Source organism: Betta splendens, chromosome 9 (assembly GCF_900634795.4).
Source record: "Betta splendens chromosome 9, fBetSpl5.4, whole genome shotgun sequence".
Taxonomy (NCBI): Eukaryota; Metazoa; Chordata; class Actinopteri; order Anabantiformes; family Osphronemidae; genus Betta; species Betta splendens.
Genome location: NC_040889.2, coordinates 7,739,246 through 7,757,655, shown reverse-complemented (window position 1 = coordinate 7,757,655; position 18,410 = coordinate 7,739,246). Strand labels below are relative to the sequence as shown.

General features: G+C 45.6%; 1 protein-coding gene across 1 annotated transcript in view; it reads left to right on the top strand.

Moving 5' to 3' along the window:
- The window catches only part of mdfic (MyoD family inhibitor domain containing), a 60,812-nt gene extending 45,282 nt beyond the window's left edge, over positions 1-15,530 (top strand). The window contains exon 5 of the mRNA XM_041072420.2: positions 14,750-15,530. Coding sequence (XP_040928354.1) covers positions 14,750-14,892 — 143 coding nt within the window. The 3' untranslated portion in view covers positions 14,893-15,530. The remainder of the gene's footprint in view (positions 1-14,749) is intronic.
- The last annotated feature ends 2,880 nt before the right edge of the window (positions 15,531-18,410 follow it).

The window sequence follows — 18,410 nt, the reverse complement described above, 5'->3', positions numbered from 1 at the left end:
TGTGGGTTTTGCATCCTGAAAGCACAAAAGAGCATAGTAAAGCAGTTTAGGATAAGTTAAGTCTGCTCTCTTGCAATGCAGGCAGCTCTGTGGTCCTCTAACTTCCTGCTGTTAGTGCCTGACAGGGCACCAGTTCAAATAAAGTCAGGCTATCATATCATTAAGGAGGAAAAAGTTCTATGTCCAGATTACATTATAGGAGTTGTAGCCGTCTGGTTTCTACGGTTCTGACACTTCTCTCTCCGTAATGAGCGAATGCTGCTGCTGCTGCCGAGACATGAATGCTCAAGTGAAGTCCGGTAGAGAAGACATCCTCGGCCAGGCCCTGCGCCGGCAATCTAGGCAAATACATCGAGCAGAAAGAGGCTAGCCGGCAAGCCAAGCAGCCAGACAGTGGAGCCAGTCACTACAGCCCTCAGAGCCAGCAGTGAGAGAGACATGCTCAATTAACTCGCCAACTTCAGCAGGGCTTTTCCTGCTGGCCAGTGGAGAGGAACAATAATGACTGGATTTAGAATAAAAAGATGTGCACATCTACAAAGAAGGGGGTGTGAGTGGGGGAGAAGATGAGATAAGGGGCTCCCATTTAGATTGACGGTTGGAAATTGTGGAAGGTCAGCACGGGCTGTGAAGCGTCACCCAGGCAACTGCTTGGCAAAAAAAAAAAAAAAAATCACTGTTCAGCCAAGCCAGATCAGGGTGTGAGGCTCTGCTGCTTAGCTCTTTCTGTTACTGTCTGGCTTTACTTCTTCTCTATCTCGTCTTGAAACCTCACAAATGGGGCCTCCAGCATGTGTCATAGTGATAGTAGAAACCTTTTGGTGAGGAGAAAATAATGGGATGTTTTTACCTACAGTAGAGAATCATAAGAATAAGAGACAGTCACACTGAATGAGGCCGCTTCACTGTATCGATCTGTCCGAGCTGAGTTGCATGTGCAACTTTGAAGTTGTCTTGTAGGATTGTGGCAAGTCGAAGCGAAGCTTAACTTCCTTTAAGCTTCAGTGAATGTGATTTTAACTCTTCTGCCTTGTTTTCTATGCACAAGTACGGCAGGTAATCAGGGAATGCAAATGAAGTGGTTTATTATTGAGTTAACAGGTTGCGACTGCGCAGCTTAACAAAAGGAAAAATGGATTATTTCCCCATCAACAACATTTAGATGATCATTAGGAGGAGATCTGCACAAGTGGCCCTAGGTACAGTAGGAGATTCTAACGAGCGCCCGCATCCATGCCTAATCTGTGCCGAGCCTGGCATATATACAGGCTGCCACGCGCTAATTGCACTCAGCTGCGAAGTGATGCAATATATAATTGTTGGATGGATTAATTAGCCGCATTCCTAAACAAGAAGCCCACGTAAATAGGACAACAGATGGGCGCGCTCATTACAGCTCTTGTCCTGTCAAATCCACCTGCCACGTGCAGATACTCCTTTAATATTAGCATAGCGCACGTTGGACCACAGGAATTAGCGCCTGGTGCTGAAGCCTTTTGCTCTATTTGACTCTCTTTGCTTTTCGGTATTTTCAGCAGCCGGCGCGGTGATGTTTACATACAGCGTTCGACAGTTTAAAGGAATTTGTAGAGTCGAATTCCCCCCTCACATCATTTCACATCACGGTAATTACATCCCTTAACACTCAACGCAACCTTTCAGGCTTTCTGCTCTTCAGGCACTTTTTAAACAGTTTTACAATCAATTAGACCACGCAGCCCCCTCTGCACTGTTGCACTGTGCTGGTCAGTAGCTTCATAGAAATTCATTAATACACCCTCTGTGACAATTGTGAGTGTATGCATATTTAATGTGTACTGTATTACTATATGTGGATGCATATATTACACTTGTATGCTTGCGTATGTACATTTACTTGAGCCCGAGTAATGAACTTTTGCCTGTGTCGAGTACAGATCACACACAGAGTCTTATTAAACTTAAAAGATCTGAGTCAAAACTTTGACACTCAGAGCTTTGTGAGTTTGCATTAGGAATATTAATGCCCATATTAATTTCGTGTTGACCTTTTGCCATCCACGGGCTCCATACCGCAGTCCAAACAGAAAGAGGCTGCTTTTAATTCCCTGGCCTAGGTGAGAGGAACATACACTTGCAGCACAGGCTAATGAAAACTGGCTCCACCGCGGAGCTGCATGCGTGCATAACATTTTATGAGAAACACAAATCACAGCTTGACTCGATAGAATCACAGCTTAACTTTATCACAGTTATTGATCATTATGACTGACATACAGCAAGCTCCCATTGTGACAGTTATTCCTTCTTCCTCCATTCCAGCTTGTGATATTAGTGCCTATACTGCACCTCCACTTCTGTATTAATATTTAAATGTTGATGTAAAAATACAGTATTATAAAATATTTTTCTTTTTATTAGGCTTTTAATAAAAAGCTACCCCAGCATGTAGGCACATTGTTCAGGCTTCACAATGACAAAGCAGCTCCCGTTAAAGCAGTAGAAGAAAGTCACATACTGTACTAACACACTTTACTAAGCAGGTGTTGGGAGCTTTAAGACTCTGAACAAAGGAAACTACTTTAGCTGAAAACACAGCACCAGTCACGTAACAGTCCTTGGCCTCTCAGCACTATTCCCCCTCATTATCACACTCAAACACTTCCAGACACAATTTCCGATTGTTTACGGCTAATTTGCGGCTGGTTTCCACACATGTAAACAGAGCGGCATGCGTATGTCACGGCGAGATGCCTTATTATTATTTCATTCTTCCTCCAGGGAGTGAGCAGCGGGTTAGTTTACCTCCAGGACGCCGAGGGTTCGGGGCCATAGCACATGATAGGCAGCGTGACAGGCGCAAAGGAAACGCATTAGTCAGCCATGTTGTGCGTTTCTGGGAATCTAGTCTTGTGTAGAGTTCACTCAGGAGAAATTACATTTCTGCTTTGATTTAATTAAAGCTAAATATTGGGCAATCGTCAGGCACTTGGCAGGGTATGCTTGACACTGTAATTATCTCCTGAGGTGCCTTTGTCTTAAAGGCTGCATTCATGCGTGAAACCAATTCCTACATTGACTCGTCAAGAGCTGCACTTTCTTTTCTTTTTTTTTTTTGGTTTCTAAAAAAATAAGACACCTTTTGCTTATTGTACCTCTGAGCTGTCTGTAACCTGCCACACGGGCTGCGACAGACTTCTAGCGACTCGCAGACTGTTGAGACGAGAACCAACAAATACATCAGCCGCCTATTAGTTTTCAGCAGGGTTAAAATAGAGTTTGCCTTCAGTGAGTTTCCCCACGCTTTTTGAATCAAGAACATTTGTAATACAAATGATGATCTAAAACAGGAAACATTACTGGAGTCATGGTTTAATGGGTCTTTACCTTAGTGGCAACCACTGAATAAAACATTCTCGCCATGGTATACAGGTCTGTGACAAGGTGTATGATTTATAAAGGAATACAGTATGTACAGTATGCATTCAGAGCCATGCCTTCTCTCCACTCTTTTATTTACTGTATATATCAACTATCGCTCTCAATTCTTTCTGTTCACTACGCGCTCTCTTTCACTCTGAGTTTTCTCTTGAATTATTCACCAGTGTCATCATGTTGACCTGTTCCTTGTCAGTGGCGTAGTCTGTGTGTGTGTGTGTGCGTGTGTGTGTGTGTGTGTGTGTGTGTGTGTGTCAGTGCTGCAGCTGTGTGGGTGCAGCTGTGTGTCAGGGCCAAGCAACGCTCCCCTCATCCGGTCCTCGGCTGTAATTTGTGTCACTGACTTGAGTTTGATGGGTGAGCAGCTCCGCACAACACTGTGTCACAGGGCGGAGTGGGGGTGTTTGCGCGCGCGTGGAAATGTGTACGCACTCGGCTGTGTGTGTGCGTGTTTTTCGCACCGCCTCTGCATGACTTTGTCTGTCTCCGTGAGATGTGGCCACGAGAACCTGCTACCGTGTGTGTGTGTGCGTGCGCGTGTGTGCGTGCGTGTCCTTGCATGTGTGTTCCTGCGAGCATTAACAGCAGTGCAGCTTTTTTCCTGCGTCGCCTGCATCGGCATGGTGTCACGGTGAGGAGCCCGGAGGAGACAGCCGAGGCCGCGGCGGTGAGGCGCTCACAGCTGCCACTTGTCACATTAGTCAGCTCAAATTTGGAGGAAATCAATTCGGAGCCTTAATTCGCTAGACGACTCCCACGCCTGGTGCAGCTGAAGAGCCCCGGCCACCCGTGGGCTCTCCCCCTCACCTCCCCTCAAACCCCACCAAAAAGATGAGGAATCAACTCCCAAGGGACACAAGTCATCAATCTTAAATCAGCTCCTCGAAACTAATGGCAGTCCCTACCCGGCCGGTCCTGCTAAATTGAATTATTACTAGATTGACAAAAAACTACTGAGAATATTTTTGAAGGAAGGAAACGAAGCCTGAGTGTCTTAATGACAGGAAGTGGTCGCAGCGAGTCATGAAGGCGGGATAGAAGTTCCACTCATACACACGCATCCGCACGCAGACACAAGTTGACGGTGCAAACGTTCACACGCGCGTCCATATTGCGTGCGCGTTAACACCGGTCGCATATTTAAGCACACTCCCGCTCCGCTCTCGCGCACGTCGGACCACTTGCACACACATTTCTCTGGCTGCGTGCTATATGCTAATGCTCATCATCAGTCAGGGCAGATTAATGCCCAAACTCTCAGCCAGGCAGATACGGGCGCTGCATAGACCACCTACTCATTCAGACACAATGCATGGAGACAGGGCTGGAGATAGCATTCTGCCGAGCTGCCTCTGCGGCTCAGGAGAGAATTAGTTTGGGGCTCAGTGTGCGAGCGGCGAGGCAGGTGTAGGGAGCCAACGTGAGGCAGGAGCGCCTGGCTTCTGTTGCACAGGAACAAAACACAGTTCAAAATCAGTTTTACAATGCAAGTCCATTTACTGTAATGCCACGTGGGTTCCTCTTGTTAGCAACCAGTACCTACAAACGAAGGCACGAGTCACAGGTTGCAAAAACCTTTTGATGCTCACAATTAGGCATGTCCAATTTGCAGCCACAAGGTTTCATTAAAAAAAAGAGCCAAGGCTACACCGTCATGCATATTGTTATTGTCACCTGGCAGAAATACACTACCTGTCTGTCTTTCATAATTTAGGAGCGACAGACGGATTATGTGGATCATTAATCTCCAGCTGAGAGGCAGCGTGAGTCTGGATCATGACGCGTACGTATTGGCGTTCAGTGAGTGCGTACCGCTGTAAACACGCTGACTCTGTCAGCGGAGTTACTCGTCGCAACGTATTTACCGTTCCCGCTGTCACCGATCCCGCCGCGCGCTCAGAGTTACGGCTGCCTTGTGGGGCACATGAAAGTGATGGATGAAAGTTTTCCTCTCCCAGGGCGCAGGCCTGAATTAAATTGAAAGCTACTGTTTATTCCCCCTGTGCCTCGTTGCGGAATCGGGTTTGTTTGCAATTGATTTAAGCCAGGGGGGTCTTTTGTGGTGAAGAGGCTAAGGTTTTCCTCTTGATGGAAAAGATGATTGAATTTGTTTTGTCTCGCGTGCCTCTGCTTGCTGTCTTTCTATCCTTTCCCTGTGTCAGTAAATCAGATCATCTCTCTCCCCTGTCAACACACGCTCCTTGTTGAGCAGTCAAAGTTAATTTGCAAATGTGCTCTTTGCTTTTTTTCTACTTTCTGTCTTTGTCTGTCTCTTCTTCATCTTCCCCGTTCCATTTTTTGCCCGCTGCTTCTCAGAAGTCTTTACAGGCAGTTTTGCCTTTTTTGTCCAAGTTCTTCCTCATTCAGAAATAAAGGAGGGTCCCACTCCTCACTTGCTTCAGTTGGCAAAGTAAAGGTGTCTAGTTCACATGCTGCAGAGGCTTTGATGAGATGATGAATCCTGTCTCAAGCAGGTGATGTCTTGCACTATCTGAGAGCAATCCCCAGCCACACCTAGCCATGATAGTGTTCTGTCCCTGGTTAAGGGGAGCTTGTCAACCGGATTTCCTTTGTAGAGGAGCAGGCTGGAGTCGGAGGGCTTCCTGTGGGGAAACGGCTACAGAGTCATTATTCATCATCCAAGGCTTTGCTCGGGCCCGTCAGGCACTCTCCCTCGGCAGCAGTCCATCTCTAAAGCCATTCATCATGGGCCTGAATGCAGCTGAGAGGGAGCAGGGAGTGAGACACTTAGGCCCTTCGCTAGCGAGGCCCTAATGAAGGCCGTCGCTCCGCACACATACAAACACCTCAGCGATATTAAGCTGGGTAAATTATCGTGTCGCTCTCAGCCAGCCATCAAGGTGCAGGCCCTACATTTGAGCGTGAAGCGTTTTAGGTCGAACTCACTGAGGAATAGGCTGCGCCTTGTGCGGAACTTAAAGGGTTCTGTTCAATTCCTGCAGTGATTTGAAAAGTCGGCGGTGAACTTTTCTGTTTCTTGCATCAGAATATGCTGAATTTTAAGAATTTTGTTTTCTAATGATAATCATTGCGTCCCAAAGCATTGTGTGTAGTCTGAGGTGCAGCTTTTCCAGCGCTCTATCCATTTAGGAAAGACTTTAAACATCACAAAAAATTTACAGTAAGACTGAGCATGTGGCCAATGGATTTATTCTGAAGATAAAGTTGTTTTTGAGGATATATTCAGAGCTTTAAGAAAGATTTTGAGTGGAAGACAATGAAGTAGAATTTGTTATATTAGAGAGTAGAGTCGCAGCAATTAAACACAAGTATAGCAGTTTGTGTTGGGTCTTTGTGTAGTCTTTGCTGTTTCTCTGGCCTTACAAGCTGAGCTCAGCACTGCTACCACAGGATCCAGCTACAGCTACAAGCACAGCTGCAGGTGCGTGTAGAGTAATGTGTGATTATGCATCTCCTCCAGGCTAATCTGATGAAATGATCCAATTTTGGTCGGGGCATATGTCCCACTCTGCGCGCAGTCTGGGGACTCTCAGTGGGTAGCGAGCTCTTTGTTAGCCTCCTTTTACGTTTGTGTGTAAATCTCAACGTTCGGTGGTCCACGGGAGACTTGTCAATACTCTCTGCTGTATAGGCTGTGGCAGCCTCACTTCAGGGAAAACATTTGCCTTGAAGTACTGTCTTCCCTCATCTTCAATGTCAGCCCCGGGGCTCCAAGACAACATATGTTCCCTGCGTGTCCCCAAGACATGGCAGCCGCGTGCACTCTACGCACAACGCATCATCACACGGCGACTGTTGTCCTCACAGCAACGCCCCAAGTTCGGTGCCGAAGCAGATGGCCACAAATTACAGTGGCAACCGTGCCTTAAAAGTACCCCGACAAACTCACAGCAGCAGCACCCCCGCCAACGACATGACAAAAGCATTAATTGGCATTGCGTAAGGGCTGACTGCTTTAGCGGTGTCTAGCACAGCATGAGTGCCTGTCTAAAACTCACAGATGTAAAAGATTAATCTTTTTGCCTTCAGGTAGGTGAGCTGAAAATCAGTGGTTGGGAAAAAAAAGCAGCACTCCTAGCTGTTTGGTTAGCGCGGAGAACAGAGGAGAGGGCACATCCGCACTACTGTAGGATGTATTCAATAATTTGTCCTTGAACAGACCCCATGCGACGCCGCACACTGTTCTTGTATAGCAGAAGGAAGTCACCGCAATATTAAACACTATTGATAATTTACGTCTGTTTTAGTGAAGCAGATTAAAGAAGATTTGAGTCTGTAAATGGTTATTTTAAATGCGACTGGGTTCTAATATTGCTTACTTAAGTTGTGCAGAGCTCTGCGCCTGGTGTGCGTGTGCAGACCTGATGTACTATATTACAAACCAAGATTAAAGGTATAAATATTAACAACTGCTCATTGCTCTTTTACCGGTGAATCCAGATGAGTGTATTTTGACACGAGTAAAATTACCACCTAATGATTACGCGGAGTATAAAGATACATGACAACATGACATCTGAAGTACAATGTGAATAATTAACAATAATGAAGTTAAAATAAAGACTAGGTCTGCCAGAAGACACGAAAGTAGTTGTATCCCGTCGAGAATCTACTTTCACACTACACAGACAATTCAGACGTCCGTCTTCTTTATCTCAACTCTCTGATCTGCCATTACCCACACCACTTCCACCAGCCCAAATGAATAAAGCTGTGTGTTAGATATTAGCAAGGCAATAAAAGAATGAATATTTGATAACAGAGATTCAGACTCTGTTATTACTGTGCCGTTACATCAGCACTGCGAGCACCAGACCAAAGATAGGTGCCACTTCTTCATGTCAGCAAAAACAGGCTCTGACAAAAGTGGATTTTGGCTTAAGCTTAAATTTCTGTATGGTCAGATTTCTGCTTTGTGCAAAGAAAGGAAATCGGATCATTTTGTTAACTGTTTTCCTGACGGTGGCAGTAGCACTTCCTCCTTTGTGTGTGTACGCTTTCATCCGCCTGTCAGTCCATCATTGCATTCATCCTCCAAATTCCTCATCTGTCCACTCTATCCCTAGAATTCATTTTTTTCGTTTCTTTTGCTCCTTTCTGTGTTTTCATTTCCATTAATCTTTTTCGAGGGCCTTCTATAATCCATCTCCCCAGCCGAGAGGTATTCCCAGAGGGTAAATTACTCTGGAGGCCTGCCTGGCCCCGCACTGCATCAGATTGACCCTCAGCTTGTTTGCCATTTTGTATACTGCACTGTTTATTTAACAAGGAGCAGAGTAAGTGTGATTTCAAGGGACGGGTCCCTGTGATAGTAGCTTTGACACCCTGCCTGAGTAATGACCCTCATTATGGAGCCTCTGACAGCTCCCTGAAAGGCCTGATTTATGAATATGCTGGGACCACAGCCCCACAATCCTCGATGCACCAGCTTCTGGATCCCCCCCTCCTCTGTCAGCACCCACATATGTACATACATGTACGTGGGCGTTTGCACACACTACACAGTGCCTGCACATGCTTCAGGAAATATGGCATATTGCATATGGCATGTGCAAACATATGGAGATTTTCACTTTTAGCATTGCCTTTCTCCAACTTTACAGTGTCCTTCTGAAGAACAGCAGAGTTCTCTCAAGTGGTCTGTGGAGTCGGAGTTGGGATTTTAAAGGAAAAATAAATTCCTGAAAAGCTGATTACATTCCCCGGTTTAGGTTTTGGTATGCGAACACAGCAACATCCCGGGGAGAAAGGCATGTGCCCCAACTTCCAACTTTGATTTTATTTCATTTTATCTGCTCTTATTGGTCAGTATTCCATGAAATTTTTACACAGCTCACCCCTGAGGAGTAACCCTATACATATTAACCCTTCTTAAATATCGCACATATCAAAGGGCGACATAAATAACTTATTAGGTGTATATTTCTTCTTTTTTTCCCCAGCAGAATCAATTAAGTAGACAGAGGAGGAAAAGAGGGTCTTTGGGAGGCCCTAGGCTGGGCAAGGCCTTGAGAAGACCAAACCTACTGTAGAGAAATCAGAGGGGGTCAGGATGAGGGGAGGAGAAGAGAGACAGAGATGGTTACACAAATAGGGAGCGTGGACAACAGAAGCGATAGGAACCAAGTAAAGCGGAGGGAAAGCAGACGGAGAAAGCAGGAGGAGGGCTTTCTGAAGAGAGGATAGACGAACAGGCAGGTGGGCACGGGAGCAAACAGCAGCCCAAGATAAAGCTGTACAGGCTTGTCAGAATCCAGTAGCTGGGCTGGTGATTTATGAGGATCCCCAGTCAAGACTTCCCTCCAAACTCTCCATCCGGCAGCCTTTTGTTCACTGAAGACGCCTCGTCCTACACAGCAGACACGCACATTACCTGCTCAAGCGCTAACCCACACAAAACACTCATGCTTTCATCAAAACTGTTTCCTGACATTTGCAATAAGAAAAAATATAAAACATAATATGGCTTCATAATTCATAGATGAGGTAATTGGCAAAACTATTGACAATTCATTTTTAGAAAAAACAAATCAATTTATGTGAATTATTGAAAGTAAGGACAGTGTTTTTACTTTCTACAGCCTGTTGACTCTTTGCTGACACTGACAAAAAAAGATTTGTCTGTATTTGTGTCCAACAGTCCAAGGTCATGAATACTGCAGGGAATCTACAGTAATATCTGTGGTGATCATGAATTTGTCTGTCTCAGAGTTAGCTTAGAGAGGAACGTAGACAACTGATTGAACGTACGCGTGCGCGCACACACACACACACACACACACACACACACACACACACACACACACACACACACACACACACACACACACAGTCACATAGTTTCCTCTCGCTCCATGCCTTGCATTAAGATGCCAGGATAAAAGGTAAGGAATATGCTTTATTAACTTTAAATATGCATGATGTTTCAGAGGGAAAGTGCAGCATAGCATCAGGAATGTCCAAAAGCTTGACTACTTATTTCTCTCTTTTTCCCCCCTCAAAACCTCTAAATAATTAAAAACTGAGAGAAGAGGGAGAGAGGGAAGAGAGAAGTCAAAGACACTCGCACTCTCTGCATAAACACATTCTTATTAGTGACCTTGCATGCCCCGAGACATCACATCATAAAGTTACAATGCACAACTCTCTCTAGAACGTTGCCTCTGTGTGTGTGTGTGTGTGTGTGTGTGTGTGTGTGTGTGTGTGTGTGTGTGTGTGTGTGTGTGTGTGTGTGTGTGTGCGTGTGCGTGTGTTTGTAGGAGCCACAGCTGCGTATACTGTAGACTCGCGTCTCTGTTTTTCTCCAGTGTTGTAGAAGTTCAGGGGTTTCGTCCCTCCTGAGACACTTAGCGTCTCGCTCTGAATATCTGCGGAAACTGTTCTGAAGTCAGTCACATTTTCCTTCACCTTTGACTTCAGCAATTCAGGTTTTTTATAGCGTGTCACACTTAGGGTGGCCTAAAACTGTGATCGGCTGCGACATCTAGTAAACAGACAATATTCACACAGTGACAGCGTCTCTTCACTAATTTGCTTTTGGCTCCTGAAACATGTAGGATGCTGTGGGGGAGCTTACCTGTGTGCCTCAGGCTCATAAGGAGACACTTATCCTTATTAACGAACGGGGGGATTTCGCAAACATGACAATCACACCTCCCGTGGAATGGCAAATAGATAAATGCACAAACATGCTGTGAAGAGCTCGTCGCGTTAGTCCCTCCTGATTCCGAGGAATCTGCAGCTGAAAATGAAATCAGCGATGCTTCTGACTGCCAAGCGTAGCGACGCTAGCCTGTGTCAAATGGTATTTCCCCGTCGTAAATGAGCTACACCAAATAGTTTTTATATCACCGCGTGTTATTGGCTGCTTAATCTTGTGCTGTGGCAGTGGTTGTTCATCATGATTACTTCAGCCAGCTGAGCAATATTTAAATGAATAAACAGCAAGTGTTTACCCAGCATCATTGCCTTGTCATGTCGGCTGCGTCGCCTAATGGCCTTCTAGACTCCGGCTGTTTATTGGATTCATTTTACACTCTGTTATTTATCCCCCCCTCCTCCCCAGCATCCTCCGCTCCTTCTTCTTAAACTCCATCACGCGACTGCTTCAGTGCGCTCTTTTTTCCCCTAATGCATCGTCTCCCTGTGAATTTTAATTTGGGCAACGTGCTATTAGAAGGAGCTGTAATCCCGTCACTGCCTGTCCTTCATGCCTCTCACACAATGATGTATTAACGGCAGGGCACGCTAATGAATGGAAAGCACCAAGTTGTTAAGTCTCTTTTAAGGTGCCATTTCTATTAATTTGCTCTTTGCTAAGCTCTGTTGGTTTTTTTCTTCATGGTCTTTGTCTTTTCGTTTCACCGACGCCATATCCGCAAATTATTCTCACACTCTTGTTTAGCGCTCACACCTCAGTACGAGTGAGAACATGTTGTGTCAAATATGGCTATGCATAGACAGGTCTGGGTGTCTGCTCAGTGGTGCCGGAACATAAACAGGTAAACTTCATATACTGTATGTTTGTGTTGTAGAAAGCTTTAAACGTACGGGGTTAAGTAAAGCGTTTCACAAAAGTTTAGTTTATCTGAAGGCCTGCAATCCAGTACAGTATGTATCTGCTATTTACAGAATGTGACCTGTGAATCATAGGACACTCCGCTACCATCTAGCCGTACAGTCCCCCGATGATTAAGAAAGGCCAAAAACCCCCAGACCATGATTGGCTGAGCTACGAGACAACCCGTGTTTGTGTTTGATGCCACGGCTGCGAGTGAGCGAGCGAGCGAGCGAGCGAGCACGCTGCCATTCCCTTCCCGCTCGGCTGGGCAGATTATGCTCAGGTATCAGCTGCAGCCAAGAAAGCGGATTACTTGTGTCCAAATAGAGTTGTCAGTTTGAAAACTCAAGATGCAATCATTTCCATGGGAACAGTAATTATGGAGGATCAAGCCCACATTACTGTCACATGCTGGTGCGGGATGAGACAATCACTCACTAATGAAGGATTTTACATGTGTGAGGTGAAGAAGGGGCTCCCTCTCTTCCTGCATGCGCCACATTGGCTTCCTCCATGTTGCACTGTTTAATGCAGTTTTATAGTAGCATACCAAAACATACTGCACGTGTTGTTATAGTGAGGCCTAGTCATTTTACACACCTGCTGTTAAAGTGTCTTAGTTTCATCCTATCATGTTCAGTTAGAAAGAAAGAGGATGATTATCTGTCATTCCAAATTATAGGACAGCTCTGAGCTGTGTTCCCAGCATTTGTCCCTCCATCAGACCTTTATAACCTTCCACCCTTAACCTTGACCGTGACTAAGCTGTCGTCCTTATACGAATGCACTGCGGAGGACCACAATCAGACCGCTCCTCGGCGAACATGAAGGTACCCACACATACACCGACACCGACACGCGGAAGCCTGAGTGTGTTTTATTATGACGAGCTTGTGCATTGTACATCCCACCAATACCCAATCACTCATTTTCCCACTAAATACCTCTCTCTCCCCATGGCTTCACCCGGCGCTCGGTCGAAAAGGTCACACAATTAAATAGCTAAGGCCTTCTGTTCATGTCATAGAATGGTGATGTATCACTCCAGGCTGGCTGTACGTGTACCTGACACACTGTGAGCATGAATATGATTTCAGAGATCATTAAAAATTTAACAGCGTGACCTAATTACCCAGGCTCCCTATTCAGATTCCAGGCAGTAAGTGAGATGGAGAGATAGAAAGCAAGAGGAGGTAGATCTGTGCATGGCAGGCTGAGCCTCATCTGGAATCAATTATAATCACTTTATGTTGCTACTTTGTCAATCAATATGAAATGAGCTATAATGGATCGCTTAGGTGTCACATACTGTACTTAGGGCAATGAAGCACTGTTGTTTGTGTGTTTGTCTATGTGACAGGCTACTCGGGGAATTGTCAATTAGTGGGTTACTTCATTGTTTAATTCGACTAAATAGAACCAACCTGACGTGAGGAGATTTAGACTCCCCACAAAGAGGAGCATGCTATACATATTCTGTATATAACGATCTACCTGGAAGCTCTCAGAAAAACTCATTATTGTCTTCATTCAAATGAGCTTCCTCTCAGGGTGCGCGGCTTTCTTCTCTTTTACCATATTGATCGCTCCGTACAGACTCACAAACAAGGCAGATTATCATTATTCGCCGTTACAAAGCGTTCCAGGAATCTTTGACTGTAGTCATGAAAACCCGGAGCTTTTCACGTCTCCCCCCATCGATTGAACGCTTGTGAGAATGAATTGCAGATCAATTGGCGTACCTCCGGGCGGACTTAATGAGCGAGCACAACACCGGAGACTGTTGTTGTCCACTTCATCGTTTTCAATAGCAGGAGAATGATGTTGGGGGGGTTCTGGTTTCCTGCCCTCATGACATGTATGAGTAATGCTTAAGAGCAGATTGTCTTGTAACAAAAGATCATTTGGGCACATTTATTTCCTATTTTTCTTCCATTTTGTTTAGCATGAGTGATGATCTGAGTTCTGTATCCATTTGTTACGTCCTCATTCCATCTTGGCATCTGAACAGGACAACTGTTGCACATCCCCTGCTCTCTGGACTCTAATGTTTTAACTGAGACTGATGCCAATAAGCCGGTATTCCATTATGCCTTGTTTATTTTATTACATCATCCCCACATCTTTGCACAGTCCTTGTAACTGCCACATTAACTTAAACCTCCACCCTGATCTCCGCTCCACTCCTTGGCTGCCGCGCTTCTAGCCCACCTTTCACTGCAGCGTTACACTATAAACATTTACCCTCTGCCCACCTGGGATCAATGAAGCCTGTTATCGTGTGGTAATCAGATGGCACGGCGAATCTTCTAATCACTCTGTTATACCCAGTGAGGAACGTGAGAGTGCGTTAGCCCCGAGTTGTGACCCCCCCTCAAAGGCCGTCCCTGTGTTTGCGTCCAGAGGACCTGACTGCCTAATGCGGCCTCTGGGTTGCGTTCCAGCTGCTGAGAGGCCTCAAGTGATTCCATAAGTTCATCCAGGGGTCACAGAGTATATACTGTAGTCCAGTGGTGAACTACAGTATATACTATTCTAGATAATCTCTATTGGTGACATGAGACTCTTAACTCCTAATGCTCCTAAAGTTTATGTAGCACAACATTAATTAGAGTATTGTGTAGAATTGTTTGCAGACCATTTTCATGACTTTAAAATAAGGGGACGGGAGTCTTCCACTGGCTATATACTGTATACAAATGCATAATGTAGTGTGAAAAGGTGACATTTAGATGTGTTTTTTGCACATACTGTACAGTAGTGATTTTGGACTTTGTTGCCTGAGGCCAGGTCATCAGCCAGCAGAGTCTTTACCTTCGTTACCCAGTGTTCACCAAGCCTCACGCTGCCACACTGGGTCTCAGATGAAACCCGCTGGAGTTCAAGGAGCCGTTTCTCGACCATCGTCTTCCGGCGGCCAGGACCTGAGTTGACTTCAGTGAGATGAGAGGCACAATGTAAAAAGAGCCGCGCTGCAGGAGCGCACAGTCGAGGGACCTGTAAGCAGCGTCATGTTGAGCAGGAATATTCAGAGCGCCTGTAATTGCCCCACAATGTTTTAGACTGCGTGGTGAACATGTTTCCCTATTGTTCATCTAGACTTTATTATACCACAGGGTGAAAAAAGAAGCCTTAGTTATTGTATGAATCCGCGACCATTGAAAGGCACGCTGTTCTGAATATGCAGGAAGCACGTCAACAACTCTCCCATACCCTACTATTAGTCTCGCCTTCTCCTGCTCTTATCCTGCTATTTTTTCCCTTCAGAAGAAAATGGAAGGGGGCACTAGATGGATTGCAATTCATTGGAGTCTCATTGTATGCAGTAATATACACTATTAAGTGGCAGCATATAGAAACAAACCTTTGATTAAATGGATTTGAATCACAAAGAAACAGCAAGACCCCTCCTCAAGCTTTCAGTTAATAAGGATTGCTTTTTGACTCGGTACCTGTGCACGCTGACTTTTGACACCCGTGGTTTTCAAGAGGGGTATTTCTGAGGACTTTCATATGGCGGCAACCCCAGATTAAATCAAGTCGGCTGTAATAAAGTATAATGTTATATTCATTTTGTCATCATTACTGATTCCAGTGTACTAAAAGGCTTGTGGATTATAATGAATTCTAAATAAGTTCAGTGTGCTAATGGGAAAAGATGGAGAGTAGTGCGGATTACTAATATTAGTTAGAGCTCTATGTTTCATTAGACTGTATTAGGAATGAGAATATTTAAATAAGACTTTTGTGTCAAGTTGTTCTTTGATTCTCAGACAGTCCTCCTAATTATTCGCTGTCAATGAGATCTTGAAACGGTGTTTAATGATAAACTTGGCAGATTTGTTCCATATGTATTTGTGTGTGTGTGTCTGTGTTATCCTGCCAAGCAGACCGTGGCTTGCATATCAGTGTACATCATTTGGACAAAGAGATATGGTTGAAATAAAGCCAGCAGAAGATAAATAACAATGACAAAGGCTGCTTAAGAAACCCAGTCATTCTATACATAGAATTCAAGAGCTGTATTTATCGGAGAAAGGCGTGAGAATCTATGTAAGTATCTCCACTGTTTGCATAATAGATTAGAAATTAGCATTTTTGTTCATTTTCCATGTATGCACAGTGCCTGGAAGAATAACACTCCATGCATATCAGATCAGCCTGCCTACAATTTTTGCGCAGTATATTATTTGACAATCTAAAATGTGTAATTTGCATGAAATTGCTTAATTAAAACACAGTCACTGGGGGTATTAATTTCTTTGTCTGACAGTGGAGTGTAGTGAAGGGAGAGCAGGGGAGATGTAAAACGCTGTCAGATAGCGCTGTCACAGAGGCAGAAAGGAAAATTCTGCCACATCCCACCCCCCCTCCTTACGGCACACAGCGATGGAGAGGATAACGCCTGCCCAGCTAATTTGGGTTATGGTGGTAAACGGAGGCCACTGCACTAGAAAGATACCGACGGGAGGGAGGGAGATGAGGAGGAGGTGAATCACTGGAAGAGATAGGAGCGGACTGGCTTTGTGCCATGGTATCATTGTTGTCCTCCGGGTGGAACTATGCCAGGCAATTGACAATGATACAGCCATGTCAACTATCGTCATCACTGTACTCTAACAAATATTTAAGGGAATGTGGATCAATAAGCTAGAATATAAAGGGAAGCGGGGTGCGTCTCGCGTCTCGCGCTGGGTCTGTTGAACTTTTTTAATCTCTCCCCACAAGTCGGTGCCTCTCCTTCTGCTTCCGAAATGCGGCGCCTCGTGTTATGGTTTTGTTTCACAGATGCAATCAATTGTAGAAACCACAATGTGAGCAGTGAATCGAAAACAGACACTCATTAATTGTTGCCCACCCCTCTGCGCTGCGCTGCACTGTGCCATTATAAATGCGGGGAATTGCGAGCGGGAAAAGGGCAGAGAGGTAGGCGAAGGATGAACCAAAGAGATTCAGAAAAATACACAGGGAGGAGGAAGTCTTTGGAGCATGACAAAGAATGAGATTAAAGCTCCTTTCCCATTTCCAGTTGGCCCCGTGTCTGCGCGTGTGTACGCCGTCTGCACATCTGTACCCTTTTGTCTTAAATATCAAAGGCAGCAAAGGCACGTTAACATTTCAGTAATTCTCAGTAAGATTCCAAAGACATGAGGAGGACATGGGAGGGTGAACGGTGCCGCGAAGAAGTTATCAAACGCCGACTCTCAGTTCTGAGAAAGCTGCTTTGCCAGCCCTCGGTGCTGCGCCGCTGAGGGCTGCCGCTGTTTAACCGAGGCGCCGAATTAAAAGCTCCACTCGGGGAGAGAGAGATAAAGAGAGAGCAGAAACTTAAGAGATGAGGGCAGGTGATGTAAAGAAAACAAGAGGGTGCGAGGAGTCGGACAAGCGGGAGAACAAAAGAAAGGGAGAGAGAGAGAGAGAGAAATGCGCATATTGGGAAAGCAGATTTGAGGCAGACGGGGAGACAGGCAGGCAGGTTCAGTAAGGGGTCCTTGTCACCGGTGTCATCAGTGTGAGGTTGAGACAGAGACAGCAGCACTGAGGGCAGGCTAACGCTGACAGGACCTCCACTGCAGCCTTGACGGCCAGCTTCACTGGGACCTTAATTGGTCCTTTGATGTCTGTGGAAAAGGTGGTGAAGGCTATGGAAATGGATTCTGTCCCTCTGCCGCCGCCATTAATGCACATTTCTACACTGCACGCGCATATGCGGTATTTACTGCCTCGTCAAAGCTGCTTTCTTTGCTCTAATGGCGACCCATGGATGGTTGTCGTGCTCATGCGCCACAGAAAGTGTTTATGTTCTCATTCATGTTGCTATTTAGGCAATTTTGAGCGTCCGCGTGTGTGTGCTCATCAAGGCTGGGCAAAGGCTGTGGTGTGTGTGTGTGTGTGTGTGTGTGTGTGTGTGTGTGTGTGTGTGTGTGTGTGTGTGTGTGTGTGTGTGTGTGTGTGTGTGTGTGTGTGTGTGTGTGTGTGTGTGTGTGTGTGTGTGTGTGTGTGTGTGTGTCTTCGTAGCAAGACCCCCGCAGCCTGTGCTGATCAAATGGCGCAACAAGGATGAGTCCCGCTAATGTGGGGAGCTGTTTAGAGCCGGGGCCTCCTTTTGAAATCATGACGATAATGCATTCAGTGCTCTCATTAATGGAGTCCGAGAGCTCATTAGGCGCCAACAAACAAGCCAGCCTTGTTGGCGCAGGAAATGCCAAGTACCCCCATCTGCCTCTGTCTCACATTTCATCCAAGGATGTGACCATGATTCTGTCATTTACCTCAAACCCTCCCTCTCCTCTCCACAGGCACAAACACACACCGGGGGGGCGCACACACACACACACACACACACACACACACACACACACACACACACACACACACACACACACACACACACACACACACACACACACACACACACAGGATTCAGTATTCCTCAGTTCTCACCCGATTT